General features: G+C 41.7%; 2 protein-coding genes across 3 annotated transcripts in view; both read left to right on the top strand.

Moving 5' to 3' along the window:
* Positions 1-16328, top strand: part of PRRC1 (proline rich coiled-coil 1) — a 46561-nt gene extending 30233 nt beyond the window's left edge. The window contains exons 8-10 of one of the 2 annotated variants that reach the window (XM_041762750.1): positions 4857-4959; positions 14580-14837; positions 15202-16328. In XM_041762750.1, the coding sequence (XP_041618684.1) occupies positions 4857-4959; positions 14580-14789 (313 nt within the window). In that variant the 3' untranslated portion in view covers positions 14790-14837; positions 15202-16328. Of the gene's footprint in view, positions 1-4856; positions 4960-14579 lie in introns of both variants that reach the window. The other variant, XM_041762749.1, reaches the window with a different exon arrangement.
* Positions 4970-6514, top strand: LOC121495374 (60S ribosomal protein L30-like). The gene has a single exon (XM_041762751.1). It carries the CDS (start codon positions 5088-5090, stop codon positions 5433-5435), a length of 348 nt encoding a protein of 115 aa, XP_041618685.1. The 5' UTR covers positions 4970-5087; the 3' UTR covers positions 5436-6514.
* Positions 16329-24190: the final 7862 nt, after the last annotated feature.

The following is a 24190-nucleotide window of genomic DNA, read 5'->3' as shown; positions in this document are numbered from 1 at the left end:
TTGCTGAGTCCCAAAGATTTTCAGCTGTTGGATTTCCATTTTCAGTGGTTTCTAAGGACTTTTTTGAGTTCATTCCTTGATTTCTGTATTGACCCTTTGGTTGTTTAGTAAGTAGCATATTGTTTGGCCTTCATATTTGTATTTCTTCCAGGTTTTTTTTCCTTGTAATTGATTGCCAGTTTGATAGCCTTATGGTGTAGGAAAAAGGTGCTTGACTTGTTTTCAGCCTAACATAGGATTTATCCTGGAGAACATTCCATGTGCTGTTGAAAATAAATATGTCTTCTATTAGTTTTGGAAGGAATGTATATAGATCTGTTAAATCTATCTGGTTGAAAGCCACCATTTCCTTACTCGTTTTCTGTGTGGATATCTATTCATTGATAAAAGTTGTGGGGGTAAAGTCCCTTAACGTTTTATTCTCACTTTCTCCTTTGGGATCTGCTAATACTTGTTTTATATATTTAGATGTTTCCATGTTAGGTACATAGATAATTGCCATTGTCCTACTCTCTTGTTGGATTTACCCTTTTATTATTATTACGTGATGCCTTTCTTTGTCTTTTATTACAGTCTTTGTTTCAGAGTCTGTTTGGTCTGATTCACATCATGCATCCCAATATTTGTTTTAAGGGTTTTTTTTTTTTTTTTGCTTCTATTTGCATGAAATATCTTCTTCCTTCCCTTCCCTTTTAAGAGTCTGTGTGTCTGTAGGTATGAAGTGTGTCTCTTTTAGGCTGCATATAGATAGTTCTTGTTTTTTATCCAGTCACCTTATGTCTTTTTGATTGGAGCATTTTGACATTTACATTTGGAGTAATAGGTATGGACTTTACTACCATTTCATTGTTTTGTAGTTTCTTTACTTCTGCCATGTTCCTTTCTCTTTGTTTGTGATTGATGATTTTTTGTGGTGTGTGTAGCTTTAGTTTTTTGTATTTGTAATAGGTTTTTGGTTTGTGGTTACCATGAGAGTCATAAATAGCATTTTAAGTATATAGCAGTCTATAAAGATGATCTCATAAGTTCAGACAGATTCAGAAAGCACTTTACTCATCCCTCTACCTTTTTATGATATTGTATTTTACATTTTTTAAATTTTATGAATCTCTTAATGTAGATATAATTGCTTTTACTTCTTTTGCCTTTTAATGTTCACAGTAGCTGTATAAATGATTGATCTACCTTTACTGTGTGTTTGCTTCTATCTGTGAAATTTTTTCCTTTTCTTTCTAGTCCTGGCCGTGCCTTTTCTTCTTAGAAAAAAAAGTCTAACATTTCTTATGAGGTTGGTTTTAGTGGTGATAAATGACTTCTCTCTTCTACAGTGGTGAATGTTAACCTTGCCAGTTAGAGTATTCCTGATTGTAGGTGTTTTCTTTCTCCACTTTGACTATTTTAGTATATGTGCTGCCAAAGCGAGCACTCTCCACTTTGACTAGATCATGCCATTCCCTCCTGTTCTGCCAAGTTTGTGTTGAGAAATCTGCTGGTTGCCTTTGGGGGGGTTTCCTTTGTATTATGTATAAATAGATGCTTATCTCTTCATGGCTTTAAGATTCTCTTAATTTTTGACATTTATTTATGTTTCTTGTTGTGGACCTCCTTGGGTTCATCTTATTTTGAGCTCTGATTCTTGGATGTGGTCTCTGTTTCCTTCCCCAGCTTAGGTAGTCTTCAGCTCCTTTCTCTTTTCTGAGACCCCTCTAATGGGAATAGTAGTATGGTTAATGTTTTTCCAGAGACCATTTAACCTATCTTCCTTTTCTTTTTTCTTCTTGCTCTTCAGCTTGGTTGCTTTAGGATAGCTGGTCTTCCAGATCACTGATCTGTTCTGCTACATCTTCTGCTGCTGATACCCTCAAGTGTATTCATCATTTCAGTTACTGTATCCAGCTCTGATTGGCTGTTTTATATTTTCTGAATTTATGCACTCTTTCCTCCAGTTTGGTGAGCATATTTGTGACCATCACTTTGAACCTCTTTCATTCCTCAGACTGTGAATCTGTTTCATTTAAGCATATTCCTGTCCCCTCATTTTGACTTCGTGATTTAGGTGGAACACTTATCTCTTCCAGTCTTGAAAGGGCGGCCTTTCGTAGGGATATGCCCTGTGTAATCGATGTGTGTTTGGAGCCTTGGGGTGTCCCACTGTGCCCTGTACTGGGTTGCCTTGGTGGGATGGCTTGAGCTGGTGTACATGCACTGGATCACGGAGGCAGGCAGCCTGCTGGCTAGAATGCCCTGACTCTGCTCCTGTATGCATTTTCACACTGGAGGGAGAACATAAATAATGGTGCTCCCGAGCACGTCCAATTTCAGAGAAAATTCTAACCATTTCTCTACCTGTGGGAGATGTTAATGAATGGGTTTCCTTTGCTTTGAGTCTAGTTGCTGAGCTCAAGCTGGGTGACACTCAGGTCCAGCTGAAGGTCTTCACCTCACTCTGAAGGCTTTCCCCCATCCCTGATGTTACTCCATTTTGTCCTCCTGGCTTCTGCCACCCTTTGACACCTTTGGATATGGGATTTGGATACTTCATCCAGCTTTTTATGGAGAGCATTGGTCTGCCCTAAACTGTCCTGTCATACCTGGATGTGGTATTTTTCCTGCCAAATACATTTTGACAAGTACAGTAGCATATTAGGAACATTAGGGATAGTAAAACCAGTTGACTCTTGAAAAGCAGGGTTTGAACTACACAGATCCACTTATGTGGATTTTTTTATGATACAGTATAGCACTGTAAATATATTTTCTCTCTTCATAGGGTTTTCTTCAATTTTTTCTCGCTAGCTCACTTTATTATAAGAATATGGTATATTACAATGGTAACATACAAAATATGCACTAATTGTTATTGGTAAGAATTCTGGCAAACAGTTGGCTATTAGAAGGTTTTGGAGAGTCAGAAGTTAAGATTTTTTACTGTACCAGGGAGTCACAGCAAGTATAACCTCCACATTGTTCAAGGTTAAACTCTAGCGTTAGGAAATCTGTTGCGGGTTCAGTGTGGGTGAAGGAGAAGAGGAAAGGTCTTGATAGGAAGGTACAGAGGATCAGTGAGGGCTTTGGCTATTTCTGTCTGCTGTGGTCTTGTGTGAAATAAGTGCACACAAGATAATGTCAAAAACATGCTTACAGCTAAGAGGAGACTGATCCCCAAAAGAAGAGATCCCAAATGTGGTTAGCCCTAACAAAGATTAGAGCCAGGACAGACGTGACTGTCTCTGAATTCTGCATCAGTCCATATAGCATGAGAATAGCTGACATGACATGTACCTTACATGGACAAAAGCCTGTGTAAGCATGCACTATCCCTATATTGGGATTAACCCACCAGCTTGAAAAATCTTACGTTGCATGTTAAATGTGTTAAAATGTCCTTTTTTTCTGAGAATTGACTGGTGATGTTAGATGGTTTGTCTTTTGTAAAACACAGAGTGACAGTTCCCACATTGTGTTTTGAGATTTTTGCTGGTAAATGAAATCCAAGTAACTATCTTGGAACCACAGTTCTGCTTAAGCTCTCTTTTAGTCTGCCACGCAGGGATTGGTCAAGTCCATGTTCTTTCAGCAGCTGCCTGGAGAGGGGGTGGAAGGAATGGAGACAGTGCCTCTGTTACTGTGAATGTGGGGCGGAGTGTGCCCATTGAGTTGAGGTAAAGTGAGGAGAGGAGGAGGACCCAGCGTTTCCCCAGCCGGCAGCACTAGTGAAAGAAATGGAAGAGGCTTTCATGGGCATGACCATGGTTCCAGCTCTAGATGCTGGTGGGATATCCCTGTTGACATGGTCACGAGCACGACTAGATTTCAGATAACAGAGAAGACCTTAGGGTTCTTCTAATGTGGATTCCCCGTGGCATCACAGAAGGGACTTTTACCTTCATGGAGTCAGCTTTTCAGGAAGTCCATGCCTGCCAACTTAGTCACCACGATTGTTTTCTACTCTCTGCGTTATACACAAGTTACTGATTAAGGCTATTAATTTTATTTGGCATGCCAGTGTTGTTTACTTGAAACCAAGTTTTAGGATATGAATACTACAGATACTGCCTGCTATCATTTTAATACTCAGCAAAAGTATTATTTTAGATTTTACTGTTTCTTTGAATATGTAAATACAAGTTACCTAATTTCATATTTTATCACATTTCATTAGATCTACATATTTTTAAAAATAGACTGAACTTTTTTTGCTCTGTATATCCTCTTGTTACCCCAACTCAAGATTTCATGGCATCTGGTGGTTGCATAATTCTGGTTATCTAAAATGCTGGTGGTGTTACAGATGACTTAAGGCAATTATAAAATGTACTTTTATAATTTATGAGTAACTTTAAATGGAAGAAAGTTTTCTTGATTTTGTGAAGTGTTTTCCAAGACTGATCATCAAGAATAAGGAGAAGATTTGTTATTTCCTCTGAATGAGCTTATTTAATTTGCTAGTAACTTTGCAAGTGTGCTACATGGTAACCATAGAGATGGTAAAATAACACTTCCTGTATTTTAGCAAGTGACATTTTAAAAAAGTTACTCATGATTAAGTATTTGCATATTCAGATGAGTATCTGTTGCTTTCTGAATACTCCTATTCCCATTCTTTTCCCTGAGTCTTAGCAAGAAAAACTTTATTTGGATTATTCTGGTTTTTCTTCTTTGTTGTCTCTGCTCTTGGAATTAAGCCAACAAGTAATTTTATATATAATTTTTATGGATTTTCTCTAAGGTTTTATCTGAATGTAGTATCATTTGTCTAACCAACTAGTATGTTGGTTTTTGGAGTTTATTTTGTCTAATCATCATAACTATTATTTAGCACGTAAACAACTCAGTCTTCATGCATTCTGTTATAGGTGGTTTGACATTGGCTGTTTGATAGTGGAAGATCCTGTCCATGGCATTCACCTAGAAACGTTTACACAGGCCACACCAGTGCCTTTGGAATTTGTTCAGCAGGTTAGTTTTCTCTTCTTCGTGAAACTTGAAATACTGTTTTCAGCATTATGGGAACTCCTTCCTTTCTCACTTCTGGCCATTTTGGCGGCCTCTGTTGGTTGGGGCCATCCTGCATCTAAGGCAGGAAGATGGTGGCTGCAAAGATGACGAAAAAGTCGCTGGAGTTGATCAACTCTAGGCTCCAACTCGTTATGAAAAGTGGAAAGTATGTGCTGGGGTACAAGCAGACCCTGAAAATGATGAGACATGGCAAAGCGAAACTGGTCATCCTGGCCAACAACTGCCCTGCTTTGAGGAAATCTGAAATGGAATACTACACCATGTTGACCAAAACTGGTGTCCATCACTACAGTGGCAATAATATTGAATTGGGCATAGCATGTGGGAAATACTACAGAGTATGCACTCTGGCTATCATTGATCCAGGTTATTCTGATATCATTAGAAGCCTGTCAGAACAGACTGGTGAAAAGTAAATCACACAAAATTTTTAATAAAACTGGCCACAGCTTGTTTTAAAGAAAAAAATACTGTTCTCAGGATACAAGTTTGTGTTAGATGTTTTACTAGAGATAGGATATATATTCTTGATTTCACCACTTTCTTTTCCCTTTTAGCTTTTTTCTCTTTACTCTTCAGTTTCTGATTTCTTCCTTATTGAGTACCTCCCTTCTCTTCAGATGTAACATTTTACCTGTTCTGCTGGTTGTATGTTTACTTTTCATTTACTTCTCCTTTGTCTACTATTTTGGTTCCCCTGTTTCTGTATCTTTTGTCCTTGTCTGTTCATCTTTTGTAACAAGTGGAAACCTTAAATGAAAGGTGTATGTCTTTATGTTTGTTGAAAATGTAACTCTTAGTTTACCTGTCCACATAGAAGATCGGAAGCATAAGGTATATAAGGATTGATTCCTTTCCTTTCATGCTTTCCTGATCAGAATGGAATGTAAATATAGGTTTACAGGGGAGCCTTAGTACTCCCAAACAAAAGGGCATTTTGTTGAATTTTTCCTGTCCTCCATTTCATAAAATTTTCATCACATTTGTTCTAAGGTACATTGTTAAATGTCATTTCAAAGCTATCTCTTCAACTTATTTGGGTCTTTAGGCATTTGAGAATCTGATAAAAGCTGCTGGATCTGCTCCCATGAAAAGACATATGTTCCTCGTGTAGAAAGTCAGCTTTTATGTTTAGAAAGCAATCAGTGGCTCTCTTTGGGGTTTACAGTTTACATGAGAATTATTGGGAATTAATGCTTGGAATTTCTTAATCTTATTGAACCTTTTACTTAATTTTTCTAATTTCCTTTCAAAAGTACAGAAAAATTTATAGATGGTAACATTAAATTCATTTCAATATGAAATGTTGATAAAGTGGAAAACTTCATCAATATTTTCAGAATGGAATATTCTTCCATCTGCTTTGTTGAGGTAATTAGGTTGAATCATATGAAACTGACAATATTTGCTTTCTCTGAAGTCAGAAAGTCAATTTAATGTAGTTCAACCTAATACTTGAATCAACTATGGCAATTTTTATTTTCCTAGACCAACAGCTGCTTCATCTAATTTGTTGATGTAGTAGTATTATTCACTGACAGTTTTCCATTTTACCTTATGAGACTAGCCCCCGAATTACAGTAGACTATCACTTCAAAGCTAAATGTCAAAACCAGTGGTACAATTAATAAAATCTTGAATTGTACTGGAAAAATGTTACAAAAAGTTCTAGAACCAATTCCAATATAGGGAGTCTGTTCCCCTACCCCCGTATGCCACCAGTTTTCTAACACTAGCTGGGTATCCTGCATTTCAACTCAGTTCTGACACTATATACCTTCAGATAGTCTTGCATCTGTAGGATATGATGTTGTCTCCCCCACTACCCACTTCAGACATTCGCAAGTGTAGACTGTCAGCTGTTTGGCTATGAACCAGAGATTCTCATGACCCTCTCGCTCTCCTTGGGTTCAATTAATTTGCTAAAGCAGGTCATAGAACTTGGGAAACATGCTTACTAGATTACAGATTTACTATAAAAGGCTGTAAGTCAGGAATAGCAGGTAGAAGAGACATTTGGGGAAGGGGGGCAGAATTTCCATGCCCTCTGAACCCTATGTTATTCACAAATCTGTCATGTTCACTAACTCAGAAGCTCTCCCAAACCCATCCCTTTGGGTTTTTATGGAGACTTGGTCACATAGGCATTTTTGAATCACTGGTATTTGTTGATTGGGTCAACCTCCAGACCCTCTCCCCATCTGTACCCTTCCCCAAGTCATTGGGGAGTGACAGAAAGTTCCAGGCTTCTCATCACATGGTGGGATTCCCTGGCACCCATCCTCATCCTTAGTCATGACTGTCATCCTCCCCTACCCCCCTGCCCCAGATCCATAGGGAAGTAGAGGGTTCTGTCCAGTATCCATACTCCTTTCCATCCTACTCATGTTCCTGAAGTCATGTAAGCTAGCACCTACTGTATGCTTTCATCTGCCCCATTTTAGACAACTTGGGTTTCAATTGCTCATTGTGATTCTCCATCAAAGTAGACTTGAGCTGTCAGGTGTGTTCCTTACTCTGGGAAATAATGCTCAGCCATCCACATTGGTGTAGTATCTTCTGTTCTGTTCCTGTATTGAGGACCTGGGTGGCCACCTAAAGCAGGGGTGTCTGCTGTCTGTTCCACTCACCTTCCAAAGCCAGATGAAGTTTTGTTGGGATTGTGTCCTACTTCATTGTACCCCTCAGATTCTCAGACTGATTTCCACAAGGCTGTGCTCCATATGGACATGATTTTAATAGGTCATGTTTCCATTACGCCTTCCTGCCTGACCCTGTGGCCAGACCATTGGCCACTACCCCTGAGTCAGTATTTTCTACCACTGCTGCAAAAATAGGGTGCATTTCAGCACACAGAGGTCATTTGTTTTTACCTTCTTCCATCAGGATTGTGGCCTTCCAGACACACTTGTCCACTCACCTTGGAACTGCCATCTGCAAACCAAGCAGCTAGCTCTTTTTTGAGAGTTGTTCACAAGACACTGTCTACATGGCAGTTGGTTCTCACAGCTTTTCCCGTGGCTTCCAAGTGAGTCCTAGGGGAAAAGTGGCTGAGTTTATGATTGTCTCTCTAGGCATCATGATCTTCTACATAAACTATTCCTATATTAATGCAACTTTTCTGGGCATTGTCATCCTTTTTTTTTTCTAATTTTTGTTTTATTGGAGTTCAATTTGCCAACATATAGCATAACACTCAGTGCTCAAGTGCCCTCCCAGTGCTTCTCCATTGAGAATGATATTTGCTGTGGGCTTTTCACAGATGGTTTTTAAGATGCTAAGGAATGTTCCCTCTATCCCTACACTCTGACGAGTTTTGATCAGGAATGGATGCTGTATTTTGTCAAATGCTTTCTCTGCATCTATTGAGAGGATCATATGGGTCTTGTTATTTCTCTTGTTGATATGATCTATCATGTTGATTGCTTTACGAGTATTGAACCAGCCTTGCATCCCGGTGATAAATCCCACTTGGTCATGGTGAATAATCTTCTTAATGTATTGTTGGATCCTATTGGCAAGTATCTTGTTGAGAATTTTTGCATCTGTGTTCATCAGGGATATTGGTCTATAATTCTCCTTTTTGGTGGGGTTTTTGTCTGGTTTTGGAATCAAGGTGATTCTGGCCTCATAAAACGAGCTTGGAAGTATTCCATCCATTTCTATTGTTTGGAACAGCTTTAGTAGGATAGGTATTGTTTCTTCTTTAAACGTTTGATAGAATTCCCCTGGGAAGCCATCTGGCCATGCACTTTTGTGTCTTAAGAGGTTTTTGATGACTGCTTCAATTTCCTCGCTGGTTATTGGCCTTTCACGTTTTCCATTTCTTCCTGTTCCGGTTTTGGTAATTTGTGGTTTTCCAGAAATGCATCCATTTCTTCTAGATTGCCTAATTTGTTGACATAGCTGATCATATAATATGTTTTAAAAATTGTTTGTATTTCCTTGGTATTGGTTGTGATCTCTCCTCTTTCATTCATGATTTTTGAGTCTTTTTTCTTTTTAATAAGGCTGGCTAATGGTTTATCTATCTTATTCTTTCAAAGAACCAACTCCTGGTTTTGTTGATCTGTTCCACAGTTCTTCTGGCCTCTATATCATTGAGTTCTGCTTGACTCTTTATTAACTTTCTTCTTCTGCTGGGTGTAGGTTTTATTTGCTGTTCTTTCTCCAGTTCCTTTAGGTGCAAGGTTAGCTTGTGTATTTGAGTTTTTTCCAGTTTTTTGAGGGATACTTGTATTGCGATGTATTTCCCTCTCAGGACTGCTTTTGCTGAATCCCAAAGATTTTTAACTCTTGTGTCTTCATTCTTGTTAGTTTCCATGAATCTTTTTAATTCTTTTCTACTTTCCTGGTTGACCCTTTCATCTTTTAGCAGGATGGTCTTTAACCTCCACGTGTTTGAATTTCTTCCAAATTTCTTCTTGTGATTGAGTTCTAGTTTCAAAGCATTATGGTCTGAAAATATGCAGGGGACAATCCCAATCTTTTGGTATCAGTTAAGACCTGACTTGTGACCCAGTATGTGGTCTATTCTGGAGAAAGTACCCTGTGGCTTTGAGAAGAATGTGTGTTCAATTGCGTTAGATATAAAGTTCTGTAAATATCTGAAATCCATCTGGTCCAGTGTATCATTTAAAGCTCTGTTTCTTTGGAGATGTTGTGCTTAGAATACCTGTCATTTGTAGAAAGCACTGTGTTAAAGTCTCCTGGTATTAGTGTATTATTATCTAAGTATGCCTTAACTTTGGTTTTTAATTGATTGATATACTTGGCAGCTCCCACATTAGGGGCGTCAGTATTCATGATTGTTAGGTCCTCTTGTTGGATAGATCTTTTAAGTATGATATAGTGTCCGTCTTCCTCTCTTACTACAGTCTTTGGAATAAGCTTTAATTTATCTGATATGAGGATTGCTACCCTTGCTTTCTTTTGAGGACCATTTGAATGGCAAATGGTTCTCCACCCCTTCATATTTTCAGACTGTAGGTGTCTCAAATGAGTCTCTTTTAGACAGCAAATAGATGGGTCTTGCTTTTTTATCCAGTCCAAAACCCTGCATCTTTTGATGGGATCATTAAACCTATTCATGTTCAGAGTTACTATTGAAAGATATGAATTTAGTGTCATCATAATACCTATTCATCAGTCCCTGTTTTTGTGGATTATTTCTTTGGGCTTCCTCTTTGTTTTATAGGGTCCCCCTTCGTATTTCTTGCAGAGCTGGTTTGGTGGTCACATATTCTTTCGGTTTCTGCCTATCTTAGAAGCTCTTTATCTCTCCTCCTATTCTGAATGAGAGCCTTGCTAGATAGAGTATTCTTGGCTGCATGTTCTTCTCCTTTAGGCCAGCCCTTTCTGGCCTGCCAGGTCTCTGTGGAGAGGTCTGCTGTTAATCTAATAGTCTCCCCATATAAGTTAGGAATCTCTTGTCTCTTGCTACTTTAAGGGTTTTCTCTTTATCTTTGGAATTTGCAATTTTCACTATTAAATGTCAAGGTGTTGAACGGTTTTTATGGATTTCTAGGATGGGGAATCTATCTCCTGGATTTGAATGCCTATTTCCCTCCTCAAGTTAGGGAAGTTCTCAGCTATGACTTATTCAAATACACTTTCTGGACCTCTGTCCCTTTCGGCACCCTCTGGAACCTTCCTTCTGAGACTGTCATTTATTTCCCTTAACCTTTCTTCATGGTCTTCTAATTGTTTTTTCTTCCTTGCCATCAACTTGTCTTCTGTGTCACTCACTCTTCCACCTCATTACCCCTGGGCATTAGGATCTCCAGTTTGGATTGCATCTCATTTAATTGATTTTTAATCTCTGCTTGATTAGATCAAAATTCTGCAGTCTTGAAGTCTCTTGATTCCTTTATGCTTTTTTCCAGAGCCACCAGTAGCTTTAGAATTGTGCTTCTGAATTGGCTTTCTGACATCGACTTGTAATCCAAATTCTGTACGTCTGTGGCAGAGAGTAGTGTTTCTGATTTTTTCTTTTGTGGTGAGTTCTTCTTTCTAGTCATTTTGCTCAGTGCAGAGTAACTAAAAACGAGTTGTACTGGAAAAAGGAAGGAAAAAAAGGGAACAAAAAGAAAAACCAAGGAGGGGTATCCTCTGGTTCTATATACTGTAAAACCCTCGGCTTCCCCTGGAGCTTCCCAGCACTGCATGGTCAAGAAATTGCTTTTCATGTCCTTCCAGCTGGTCTTCTAGGGGAGGGGCCTGCTGTGCTGATTCTAAGGTGTGTGCACCTGGGGGAGCTGCCCCATCCCCTGCCAGGTGCCAGGCTTGGTGGGAGCTATTTACCCCATGAGGCCCCTGTTCCCTGGTGGCCCCGCTCTGTCCCAGGCACAGCATGACAGCAGGAGGAACACCACCACTGGCGGTGGCCAGCTCTCCAGCCCTGGAGTCTGATCCTGCAGTAACTACCTCAGCTCCCAGTCCACGCTGGCCTGGATGCTCCCTGGGCGGGGGGTGCTGACCTCAACAGCTCGGGGGCGCCCTCTGGCAGGAGCATCCTCACTGTACTGTGCCCTTCCAGCCTCCGCCTGTCTCGAGGGGAGCGCAGGATTGTGTGCTGTGTTCGCCCGGAGCCACTGCCTGAGCTGCTCCCAAGGCCCTGCCAGGCATGCGCTCCGGCCCTTTACTGCGCTCTCCCCAGGCACACTTCCTCTGTTAGTGACCCCGGGAACCTGGAGGCTCCACTGCCCCTCCTGGGATCCTGCCCGAGTTCCCTGCAAGCGCCTTTCCCTCCGGGAAAAAAGTTCCTGCTTCTCCGGGACTGGGCTTTCCTGTCCTGGAGGCTTTCGCTGCTGCCCCCTCCTTAGCCCGACTCCTCGGGGGGCCCTTCCCCCACTTGATTATTTGTTTTATTTTTTTTCCCGTTTTCTTACCTTGTTAGAAGCGCAGACTCTTCTCTCTGTAGCGTTCCAGCTGTTCTCTCTTTAAATCTCAGGCCGAATTTGTAGGTTTTTAGGATGATTTGAAAGTTATCTAGGTAAGTTGGTGGGGACAGGGGACTTGGGGACCCTACTCTTCTGCCATCTTGCCCCGCCCTTAGGCAGTGTCATCCTTATTAGTGTATTTCTCCAACACCTTCCTAGACATTTTGGTTATTTCACATTTCAAAATAATTTTATATCCCTCAGTGAAAGGGGTAGTTTTACCTAATAATGTCTACTAGGAAGTGTAAACACATGCTAAATGGAAATAGTCTACTCTGAAGTCCCAGTAGATGTTGCTGGACAGCACTCAGATTTTTGCCATAAACCTCAGTCTGAGCTCCATGCCAGGCTATGCCATGGAAAATTTGTCCCTGCTAGTATGCCATCTTCTGTTCCACACTGTGTGTGGGCTCAGATGGTCTTACTGGTTCTCATATAGCGTGTCCAGTTAATAATACTTGAAGGGCATATTCACATCCCTTCTGTTTCACAGTACTAAGTTGTGGAAACTTCCTCCAGTGGACTATCGCGTCCCTCTCCAAAATGCAACCAGGTAAAAGAAGACCACTGCATGTAGGCCTATTCAAACCTTACAGTTTCCTTACAGATTTTTATTGTAATGCCATCAACTTGTGTCCCTAACTTGATCAAGCATCAAGGCCAGACTCAGCATTTTATTTTACTTTAGCTATGGTAGATGACACCAACCAAATATTTAATGGGCATTTTTCTTAATAGTTTGCATTTCTTTATGTGTCCAGTAAACCAGCTTTCCAGGAGATGGATCCATTGGTAATTTTACCTTTACTGACTGAGTACAGCCTAGATGCTGCTCCCTTTCAGTAGTGACCATGTGGGCCACTCAGCAACCAAAGTTTCTTCATTTCATCCCTGCTCTTCATAAGCTACATGTTTACACAAGCCAGGGCTGTTCTAGCCAAGTGTGAGACATTTCATCTCAATTCTGACATTGTCTACCTGTAGATAGTATCACATCCCATAGAATAAGGACTCCGTCCTACAAGTCTGCCCCCCTCCCCCACCACAGATGCCAGTGACAAATTCAGTTTATCACTGTGCCTCTGACTCACCTGCTACAGATCGGTTCTGAAAACCCCCTCCTCAGGAAGCCTCTCTACTCGAGTACTAGATGGTTTATGATGAAAAGATACAACTCAGGCACAGCCAGCTGGAAGAGATGTAGAGGGCAAGGTCCTAGGGAAAGGGTGCAGAGTTTCCATGTATTTTCCTAGCCCACCACATCCCTACATCTCCACATGTTCACAACCCAGCAGCTCTGGCCTTTTGGGTGTGTATGGAGGCCTCATTGTATAGTCATGACTGATTCACCCATTGGCCAGTGGTCATTTAGGCAACTTGCAGCCTTTCTCCCTGTGAGCTTGGGAGGTGGCAGGGGGTAGGGTGGGCAGAGATAACACCAACCTTTGAGCAACATGGGTTTGACCTGCACCGGTCCACTTAGAAGTGGATTCTTTGCAGTACAGTACTTGACAGTTTTTTTGATTTTCTTAACATTTTTTTCTGTAGCTTATTAACCTACTTTAAGAATATATGTAGCATACAAAATCAGTATTAAGTGACTTATCACTAAGGCTTCTGGTCAGTAGTGGGCTGTTAGTGATTAAGTTTTGGGAGAAACAGAAGTTACATGTGGATATTCAGCTACATCAGGTGGTCATTGTCCCTAAACTCTGCATTGTTCCAGGGTCAAGTGTATGTTTCTGTTTTTGTTTTTAAATTTTATTTATTTATAGAGACATAGAGACCCAGGCAGAGGGAGAAGCAGGCTCCATGCAGGGAGCCTGATGTGGGACTCGATCCGGGTCTCAAGGATCACGCCCCGGGCTGCAGGCGGTGCTAAACCGCTGAGCCACCGGGGTTGCCCCAAATGTATGTATTTTTAATTGTAGATCCTAACATCACAAACCTAATAGTCTATCCCAAAAACAGTCCGATGGGTCAAGCAATAGCTAATCAATTTAATATGTTAATGTTTGAACTGTGTAAAGAAGAAAAAAGGATTTCAATAGAATTGAAATGTGTTTGCTATAGAAATAGCTACTGTACTATTAACTTTTAGCTAACTGGGATATGCTAACTGGAAAATCAACACAAAAGTCAGACTTACTGATGAAACATTAGAACCTCAGACGTCTACTAGACTAGATGATACACAAGTAAAAATGTAATTGCTATTTCAGATGATGGGAAGGCTCAGAAGGGCACACTCATGAGGGAGGGACCATGGAAAAGGATAGGAAGAGTTGGGGTGGAGGTGCGCTCTCTCAGCACTCCTTTTACTATTAACCTGAAGCAGCACAGACAGGACTGGAATCTAAACTCTTGGATGCTGAGCTGTTAGACGGCGTCATTAAGTTAAGACTGAAAAGACATCTGAACCATCAAATGAGCTTACCACAGAGGAGGTGTTGGCAGTATTGTTCTGATTCTTCTGTTGCCCAGGTAGCTGTGTTTCTTGGTTTGTCGTCATCTGTATTAAAAGTAGCATAGAGAGAGACTTCGGAATGTCACTTAGAGCTAGGCCCAGTCATTTTTTAAAGTGCATTATAAGTCATACCCAATTTCATTTTTCCACAGGCTCAAAATCTGACGCCCCAGGACTACAGTCTGAGGTGGTCAGGCCTTTTGGTGACAGTGGGTGAAGTCCTGGAAAAGAGCTTACTGAACGTGACCCGGACTGACTGGCACATGACATTCACCGGCATGTCTCGCCGGCAGATGATCTACAGCGCAGCCAAAGCCATTGCTGGCATGTACAAACAGCGCCTGCCCCCCCGGGCCGTGTGATGGAAGACTGCCCCAGGACACTGAGACGACTTCACTTGGAACTTGGCGGTAAAGACATTATTGTATCATCCCCGGGTAGAGAGCTCCAAATGCAGCAGTCTGGATAATTTGCCTGTAGGCTGCCCTTGTTCTCTGCTAGAAAGGCATGGTGTCATTCCAGTAGATGAAAACAAACAGATCCTTGCTGTGATCGTGTCATTTCACGTACCGCAGTTCTCAAAAAAATATATCAATATTTTTATAGGACAATTTGATATACCAAATTTGTAAGGTGCAAATTCAAGTGCTATGACATGTAATTCAATGATATGTACTTGATTATTTTGTTGTTTAGGAAGATACAATTCATTGAAGCATGTGTCGTTCATCTCATGATTTCTCTCTGTTATTCTAACACTTTCTGTGCATGCAGGTGATCAGTGATCTCAGGTGTGACGCTGAGCCGTGTGCTCAACAGCTGACCCTCAGACCCCAACTGGCAGGGAGACGGTGGACATTTCTATGCATATTTTTCATTCACATGGGCCAAAATAACGGGAGTGATTTCTGTTTTTTTTTATTTTTGTTACCATGGATGGACACACATCTTAAGATTTTTTTCAAAGTAAGACTTGGCATTTCACAGATTTATACTCTGGAACACTGCAGTAGTAGGTTTTATTTTCCGTTGCTGTATGACAATTAAGTGGCACATGATTTGACTGTATTTTAAATCAGAAGCATTTGGGTTATTTTTATATACTACTATTCGATATTTCCAAGTAAACTCTGACAGTGTCCATTATTCCTATTTCCACTCATTTTCTCAACTGTCAGACATTTTTCAGAGGAATTAAACTTTGTTATTTATGGGATTCTATGCCTCCTGTTTTAATTAAGGTTACTTAATATGTAGATTGCCTTAAACACTGCTTTTCTAACTTGGTGCCATTCTGCCTTTACTCTTGATGGAAGTTTTCAGTGAAACTATTTAATATTCAGCCTGGTTTATCTAGTCCATCATGTTTGTATTTAGTGAAAGCTTCTCCCTCCCCCTTCCAACCCCACATAATATATTTTAGCATTTTTGGATTTATATAAATCAAAATTTAAGTAGTTTGTCTTTTACTCTGGACTCTATGTATGCAAGTTCATATAACTTTTTGAACAGTTTCTTACATAAATGTAATTTAATTTTTATTTACTCGTCTATACAATTCTTTATATGTAAATTAATCAGCACAATCTTATAAAGGGTGTTGAAGCTATTACCCTGCACTGTCATTACATGTAACATTTGCTTTGTATTATTTTGAGTACTTACTTGATTTTTGCTTTTTTACCTGAGGATGAGAAGCATTAATTTCACAACTCTGTGTTCATTTCCAAGCACTGTATGGTTGCTGGGTGAAATTCAGATTTGTCTGTCATTAAAAGGAAGGAGAGAAAAGGCATGTAACCAGTTGCTGTGGTGTAATAGGGCTAGAATGCTTTTCTCCCCGCTTTTATTGCTATTTGTGCAACACTTTATCTGATTAATAAAAGAGAAGTGTTTCTGTACCACTTGCTTTTATTCTTTATTTTTAAAAAGCTCCTCTTTCCTAACCATATTTTATCATGGCATTGGCCTGCTGACAAATCACAATTAGGGATGAAGGATGCCCGTACTTGGAGTATTTCTGACATTCTCCCTCCTGTTATACAGAATAAAGATCCTTAAAAAGTACCTTTTTATTTTACCAAGTCTTAAACAGTTGATGTTTCTGATGGCTATTTTCATAGACTCACAAACATGGACATCCACTTTGATGACAGTTTTCCAGTTGTCCTCAAATTCTTCTAGGCTTGTGTGAAGCCAGGTAAATTTCCAGTCCTGTTCACCTGCCGAGCCTTCTGCTCCCTGGAACAGTGTGAGCAGGCGAGGAAGGTGAGGGAAGGGCGCGTGGAAAAGATGAACCTATACTCTGCTTTGGCCTCAGGCTCTTTCTGGCCCTCTGTTACCTTTGAAAGTTGTCTAAGCATGACCGACTCCATGAGCTCCGTGTTCCCCACCTTGTGTTTATCTTTTCATTTTTAGATTTGTCATACAAGGGGCAAGAGAAAGAACTCAGGACCCTGTATGTGCCTGGGCAGTGTGAGCCAGGCAGCGTCCTAATGAGCAGGCATACAACATGCAAGCCGTCAGCCTGAGGCCCGGTCCCCTTCCCCAGGCACCCAGCCATCCCTGGCCTTTTCCCTCCCTGCCCACTTCCACCCACACCAACAGTTCTGAGGGCAAGTCCCACTACGAGTCCCTCAAGCTTCTCAGGAAAACCAGTCCCTGACACGGTTCTTATCACTGTTCTTGGGGTCCTGTCTGTGATTCTTTGCTCGGGGAATTACTCAGTGAATGTTCTCAGCTTGTATACTTCGGTGTTTTAATTAAGTGGTGCAAAAGACAACAAGAAAAAGGCAGCACGAGTAACGTAGCATCAACCTCAGTTGACAGAAGGAACTCAGATGACTCCGTTCAGGACCCTTCAGTGAATAAGCCTGTCAGGTTCCCTGGAACCAGAGTGGTGCCACAGTTGGAAAGACTTAAGCAGTTCTAGTTTTCTCCTCCTTGTCTCTCAATGACTTGCCCATTCTCTGGTTTGTCTTAAGGAATAATGAGGTAGAAAATTGAGATGACTGAATAGAAACCAAATAGAACTGTACTAGTAAATTTAAGGGAAAAAGGATATGCATGTATTCAAAATTATGCAAATTAGCGATGTACTCAGTGTCAACTAAATTACTTTGTTGTTGAATATGCTTTGTTCTTGACTACAAAAAATTCTAAACAGGTATTTGTGTTCTCTGAAGCCAAACTGAAGGTATTTTGTGGTCCGAAAGATGTCGGGTTATGCATATATCATTAAGAAATTTGGATTTTTACTCCCAGAATATGAAGTTCATTCTTAAGATACTACGCAGGATGATGTATTGCATAAAAACTATTTTGTAAGTATGTAAATATGTTATAATAAAGAATACCTCAATTTATTTCCCAAAGTTGTATAGTGATTTTTTAAATGCTCAGTCATAATTTCTATTAGAAGGACCGACATTACTTTGTCTCAGTGGGCTACTGGCTACCACCCATTCTTACAGAATAGCAATTTAAAAGACATCTTTCAAGTGCAACGGTAACACTCAAATATACCAGAATGACTAACTTTAACTTCAGATAACTCAATATTTAGGGCAGAGGATACTCTTGAGATGGAGGTGATGGGCAAGAAGTTATGCCCTGTATTCCTTTGATGTCTTGACTGGAGAGTTTGATTTACCCTTAACCTCCATAAAGATCTTATTTATAAAAAATAAATTTATTATATTTGCTATTCTGAGCCTGTGATCTCAGGGCAGAGATTTTTGTTTTGGTTTAATAGGCAAGGGGGTACTTTGCAATGAAATATTCATTTGGGTGTTTTGTTTGTTTGCCAAAGAAAAACAGTGTTGTTTTCAGTACACTAGAAAAACACCAATCCAGAACCCAGTAAAGGCTCTGTTAAATTTATACTTTGTTTTAGAATTAACTAGAGGAGAAAAAAATTGGGCAAGAGAACCAAAATTAGTAAGCCCAATATCAAGATCCAAAAATTTCCTTTATGTGTATATTCTTAAAATTATCCTTAACATGAATACATACTAAGAATTTAAAGCAGGAATTAAAAAGAGGGAACTAACAAATGATAAATGCATATCACTGAATAGGTACTGGAGTAGAACTTCAGCTACTTCCTCAGTATCACCTCAGCGAGAATGTGACAAAGGGCTTAAGTGGAGGGTGTCACTTCCCAAACCACTCTCTTATGAAACATCCTACGTATTTGCTTCAGGAACTTCTGGGTACAGAGCTAATCCTGTAAATATTTGTTAATTCAACTAAATTAAAACAATAGCTTGAGACTTTGCCCAGGTATACTTTCAATTTTATAACATCATGTTTAAGAACACTCCTATTACTCCATATTTTTCATTTTAGTCTTTGGTACTGCTTTGGGCTTTGCTGCTGGTGTAAGAATATATTTTTGGTAATTAAATATCCTGCTCCCAAATTTAAGAAACCAGAAACTAGGTTTACATTGGAATACCATTTTTAGGATTAGAGCCAGAAATGTTCTTACTGGCTTCAACCAAGGTCCTGACCACATCCTTGTAAAATACATTTTAATATTCTGAGGCCTCTGCTCCCAGGGCCACACTTGGAGAACCACTGCGTGGTACCATTCCTGACTCATTCTTCATGTCCTAAGATATTTTAGTGAGGTCACCTGGATAGCAGCGTAGATCTTTCCTGACTTCAGTGTCCCTCACAAGAAGAACCACCAATAACTATTCCAGGACACCACTCAGAGAATCTCAGAACAAGGTGGTGAGGCAGAAGCAGCCCTGTACCACAGAGACCAAGGCCCACTGCCTGAGAATGGGTAGGGGGGCAGCTCTGAGCTTGATGATCCTGCCCCTCCCCCATGGCCAGCGCAGCACTGCACCCAGTGGACCTCACCCCCACCTCCACCCTCTGAACCTCTGGTTCCTCTGTAGGGAAAAGATCCCAGGGTGGACATCCAGCTCCCCCAGCATTATGAGTTGCTTCTTGGAAGCCCCCAGTGTGGTGTCCACTCCCAGAAATTGGGGGCAAACCTGCAGGATTTGACCCCAATGAATCTGATTATGATGGCAGGTGGGGACGGGCTTCCGACAGCCGGCGCGGTCATCTTGGCCAACTGACTTTTTACCTGCAGCACCCAAGCAGTGGTCCTGATCAGTTTTGTTCATCTGTAGAACCAAGGGTATGGCACAGTCTGACCAGGGAACTCAGCACGGTGCAGGTTAGCCTGCTTTGGGTCCTCCTATCAACAGCATCATCAGCCCTGGATCCTGGTCTGCCCCCCACACAGGCAGGGGAACTGAACCAGAGCCCAGCCTTCTGCTGCGTGTAACTCCTAACCCCATCTGACCAGAAAGGCTGGCAGGAACCCCTGGGAGCCACGTAGCCCGGCAGTGCGTGCAAAGCAAGTATAGCAGGCAGAGCTGATCATCCACAAAATGAAGCTAGTACCAGGTGTGGAGGGTTCCCCTGCTTTACCCAGTCAGAAGAGTTCATTCATACCCTACTCACCATTAAGTCAAACTCCCAACACCACCAAACCAGAAAGCTGGGCTCAAACACCTGGAAAGCTAAGCCCATCTATTCTTGAGCAGAGAACCTGGAAGGCAGAGCCGATAGTCTGCAGAGCAAGGCTGGTAACTCTGTTTAGCTAGGAAACCTGAGAAATGGGTTGGCTTGGGACGAGAGAAGCTTTACCAGGCCTTGGAGCTGGTTCTCCCAGTGAGCCAGGACAGGGAAACTAATTCATAGCTGTGGAGACCGAGAGAATTCGAGCCATTCACGTTCAATATTGGCACAAGTACAGCCATTGTAGCTTTGGTACAGGCCACTGTGACCAGGCCACTGTGACCAGGTACCGAACTCTACCTTACCCTGGCTACAGAAAAAAACACAAAGCACGCCCTTATCGGAATAAGGAAGCAAGAGCTTGTGAGACCTCTTTACTGGAGATTCTCACACCCCCACCCTTACTGAAAAACCCCACCTTACTCCTAGACCAGCCCATAAAAACCTAGCTGTAACCCACCTCGGGGTCCAAGTCCCTGCTCCGCTGTGTCGTGTATACTTGGACCCAAGCTCGGGCTTGCTAATAAACCCTCGTGTGCTTGCATCGGTGTCGGCTCCTTGGTGGTTTCGCGGATTCGCAATCTTGGGCACAATAGCCTCGCTCGTTGAATAAAGCCTCAGCCTGCCTTCCCAGAGGAGTTAGCTGCAGCACATGGGAAGCTGGGTAGCCCATGACTTTAACTATTCATAGAGCAAAGCCAGTGGCCTCGTTTGCCAGGAAATTCAGTGTACACTCTTGCCTGATTCAGGTTTCCAATCAATGAGCAATGCAAGTCCTAGGCCCCGACCTGCTGCCCTGCCAGGACATGGAAGCTATTCACCATCCCACCAGCTCCTAAGTGTAGTACCTAGTCCCAACCATCCAGTATGCCGGAGCAGAGAACTCAGGCAACTTGCACAGCTCATCCTACCACTTCGCTTGGGCAAGGAATCAAGCCAGCAGTTTAATCCAACTGTTCTCAGAAACCCACTCCCTACCCTCGCCTCAGAGCTTGGGCAGTGGCCTCAACCCAAATTAGACCCTGATAGCAAGCCCCATGACCCCAAGGATGTTCCTAGCAGACATTTCCAGAAACCCATATTGAGCTTACTGGTGAAGAACTACCTAGGCCTAATCAAACCTGTGATGTATGGAAAAGGAACCACTTGCCTGAATGTGCAAATACCAACATAAGGAACTCAAGATCATTAAAAATAAGATAACAGGAAGAAGCACCAAAGGAAACCTGGGGCTCTAATAACTGATCTTAAAGAAATGGAGATCTATCAATTATCAGATAAAAATTCTGAATTATCCTTTTTTCTGGGCCCTACTCTTGTTTCCAGAATAATCATTTAAAAAATGTTTAGTGAACTTATAAGAACACACAGACAACTTAATTTGAAAAATAACATATGTACAAAATGAGAAGTTCCACTAAAATAGAGAAACCATCAACAACAACAAAAACTCAAACAGAATTTCCAGAGCTCAAAGTATGATGACTGAATTAAAAAAAAAAAAAAAAAAAAAAAAAGGCGCTTCAAAAGTAGACTTGACCATGCAGAAGAAGTAATCTGTGACTGAAAGAACATCTGAAATTCTACAGAGGGGAGAAAAAAATATATAAATGAATGAACAAAGCCTACTACTAATGGGACATCAAAAGAAATAATACCCACCATCAAGGGAATTCTAGAAGACAAAGAGTAAGTGACAAAGTATGTTTGAATAAAAAATGGTGAAAACTTCCCGAAACCTGGGGAGAGAAAAAGAAATACAGATACTTAAGACCTAAAGGACCCGAAGTAGGTTAAGCCCAAACAAGACTGCACAGAGACATATTATCATTAAATTTTGAAAAGTCAAAGATAAAGAAGTAATTTTGAAGCTAGCATAAGAGGAAAGTAACTAACATACAAGGGAGCTCCCAAAAAATTATCCATCTCTCAACAGAAATATTCCAGGCAGGAGAGAATGGGATGATATATTCAAAATATTAAAAGAAAAAACTCAACCAAGAATCCTATACCTGGGAAAGCTGTTCTTCAGAAAGAGAGAGGTGAAGACTGTCCTGAGTCAACAATAGCAGAGGGCTCATCACCACTACACCTGCCTTATAAGAAATGCTAATGGGAGTTCTTTGAGTGGAGATAAAAAGAAGCCAATTAACATCATAAAAATCTAAGTAGGTAGGATAAAACTCACTGGCAATGGTAAATATATAGTCAAAGTTAGGGAATAGGGAACAGTGGTACATAATGCACTTACACCTGTAGTTTAAAAGTTTGAAAACACCGTAAAAATAGCCATATCTGCACTATTCTGTTACTACATACAAAATATTAAAAAATATTCAAACTATAATATCAATAACTTAAAATGGGGGTGGAAAAAGTATAAAGTTCAAAAAAACTATTCAAGTTAAGTTTTCAGATCAAAATAAGGTATTATAATTTTCAGATATTTTAGGTAAGTTTCATGGTAACTTCAAAAGAAAAATCTATAGTAACTGCACAAAACAACATTACAAATATTTCAAACCATACGGACACCAAAAGAAAACACAAAATGAGAGGATATGAAACAATGAACAATGGGTTTTCAAAACACCCAGAAAATAATTCACAAAATCATCATAATAAGTCCTTACCTATCAATAATTACTTTAAATGCAAATGGTTTAAATTCTCTAAAACAAAGAATGGCTCTATGGGGGGGAAAATTAACAAACAAGGTCCAATGGGATGTTGTCTACAAGTAACACTCGCTAGCCTTAAAGAGACATAGACTGAGAAAAAAGGGATAAGGAAAGGTATTTCAAGCAATGGCAACCAAAAACAAAACAAAGAAGCAGAGAAGCTGTTCTTATATCAGAGAAAATAAACTTTAAAGAAAGACTGTAGGAGGCGGAGGCAAGATGGCAGAGGAGCGCGAGTCCTCAACTCACAGGCTCCCACCAACTTGCCTAGATAACTGTCAAGGCCTCCTGAACGCCCAGGAGTTCGCCCTGAGATTTAAAGAGAGAACAGCCGGGACTCTGCAGAGAGAAGAGCTTTGGCTTCCAACAAGGTAGGAAGGTGGAATAAATAAATGATAGATTAGATAGATAGGTAGACAGATAGAGTGTCAGGATGCCCCCCCCCCCCCGCGAGGAGCGGGAAGCCCCGCCCGAGAAGCGGGACCTTGGACCCCCACGGAGCTCCCCGGGTAGACAAGTGCTGGGCGGGGAGGCCGGGCGGGGCGCAGGAGGGCGGGGAAGCCTCCAGGCTCCCGGGGTCCCCAGGACGGGGGGCGCCCGGGGAGAGCTCCCCGCACCCCGTGGCCGACCTCCGGGAGGGGCTGGAGCGCCGCAGCCCCGGGGCATCTGGTGGGGGGGTGGGGGGCAGGCGGCGGCTGCCGGGGGAGGTGGGGAGGGCCCAGGGCAGCGCGGCCTCTCCTGCCGCCGGGCGCCCCGAGCTGCACCGAGCAGCACCCCCGCCGCCCCGGGAGCACCTCAGCCAGGGAGGGGGGGTGGGGCGGGAGCCTGCGGTGCTGCCCGCGGAGCTGACTCCAGGGCTGGAGACCGGCCGCCGCCATCCTGCTGGTTCCTCCTTGTTCCCCTGAGCCCGGGAGGGGGGGCCCGGGGGACAGAGGCCTCGCGGGGGGAGCAGCGCAGGCGGAGCCCGGCACTTGGCGGGGGGCGGGGCGTCTCCCCCAGGTGCACGCACCTGAGAGTCAGCGCGGCAGGCCCAGCCCCAGAAGACCTGCTGGAAGGACAGGGAAGAGCAAGTTCTGGACCACGCGGCGCTGGGAAGCTCCAGGACCAAGGGAAAATCGAGGGAACATAGGATATAGAAATAGAGGGTCCCCACATTTTATAAAATGTGTCTCCTTTTTCCATTACAACTCATTTCTATATCAGACTAAAAATTTCCAATATTTTTTTTCTTTTCCCACCTTAACTACAATATGTACCAGCTCTTCATTTTTAAGTTTCTTGCCTTTTGGCTTTCATATTTCTACAATTACATCTCTTAGATATATTTTTCACTTCTGGATTCCCTTCAACATAATTTAATTTTGGTAGATATAGGAGATACGGGTTTTTGTTTTGGTTTGGTGTCTCTGCCTTGTTTTGTTCTATAATGGTGGGAGTTAATAGCCTCTAAAACATGAACAGCATGCACCCAAAACCAAGTGGAATATTATGCTGGTTCATTCTGTGAGATTATATTCTCTCTTCTTTCCCATTCTGCC

This window comes from Vulpes lagopus, chromosome 7, assembly GCF_018345385.1.
Source record: "Vulpes lagopus strain Blue_001 chromosome 7, ASM1834538v1, whole genome shotgun sequence".
Classification (NCBI taxonomy): domain Eukaryota; kingdom Metazoa; phylum Chordata; class Mammalia; order Carnivora; family Canidae; genus Vulpes; species Vulpes lagopus.
The sequence above is the reverse complement of the archived record's forward strand: the minus strand, read 5'-3'. Positions and strand labels throughout refer to the sequence as shown.

Coding starts and splice junctions, on each gene's coding strand:
- LOC121495374 (XM_041762751.1), top strand. CDS start 5,088: ATGGTGGCTGCAAAGATGACGAAAAAGTCGCTGGAGTTGATCAACTCT.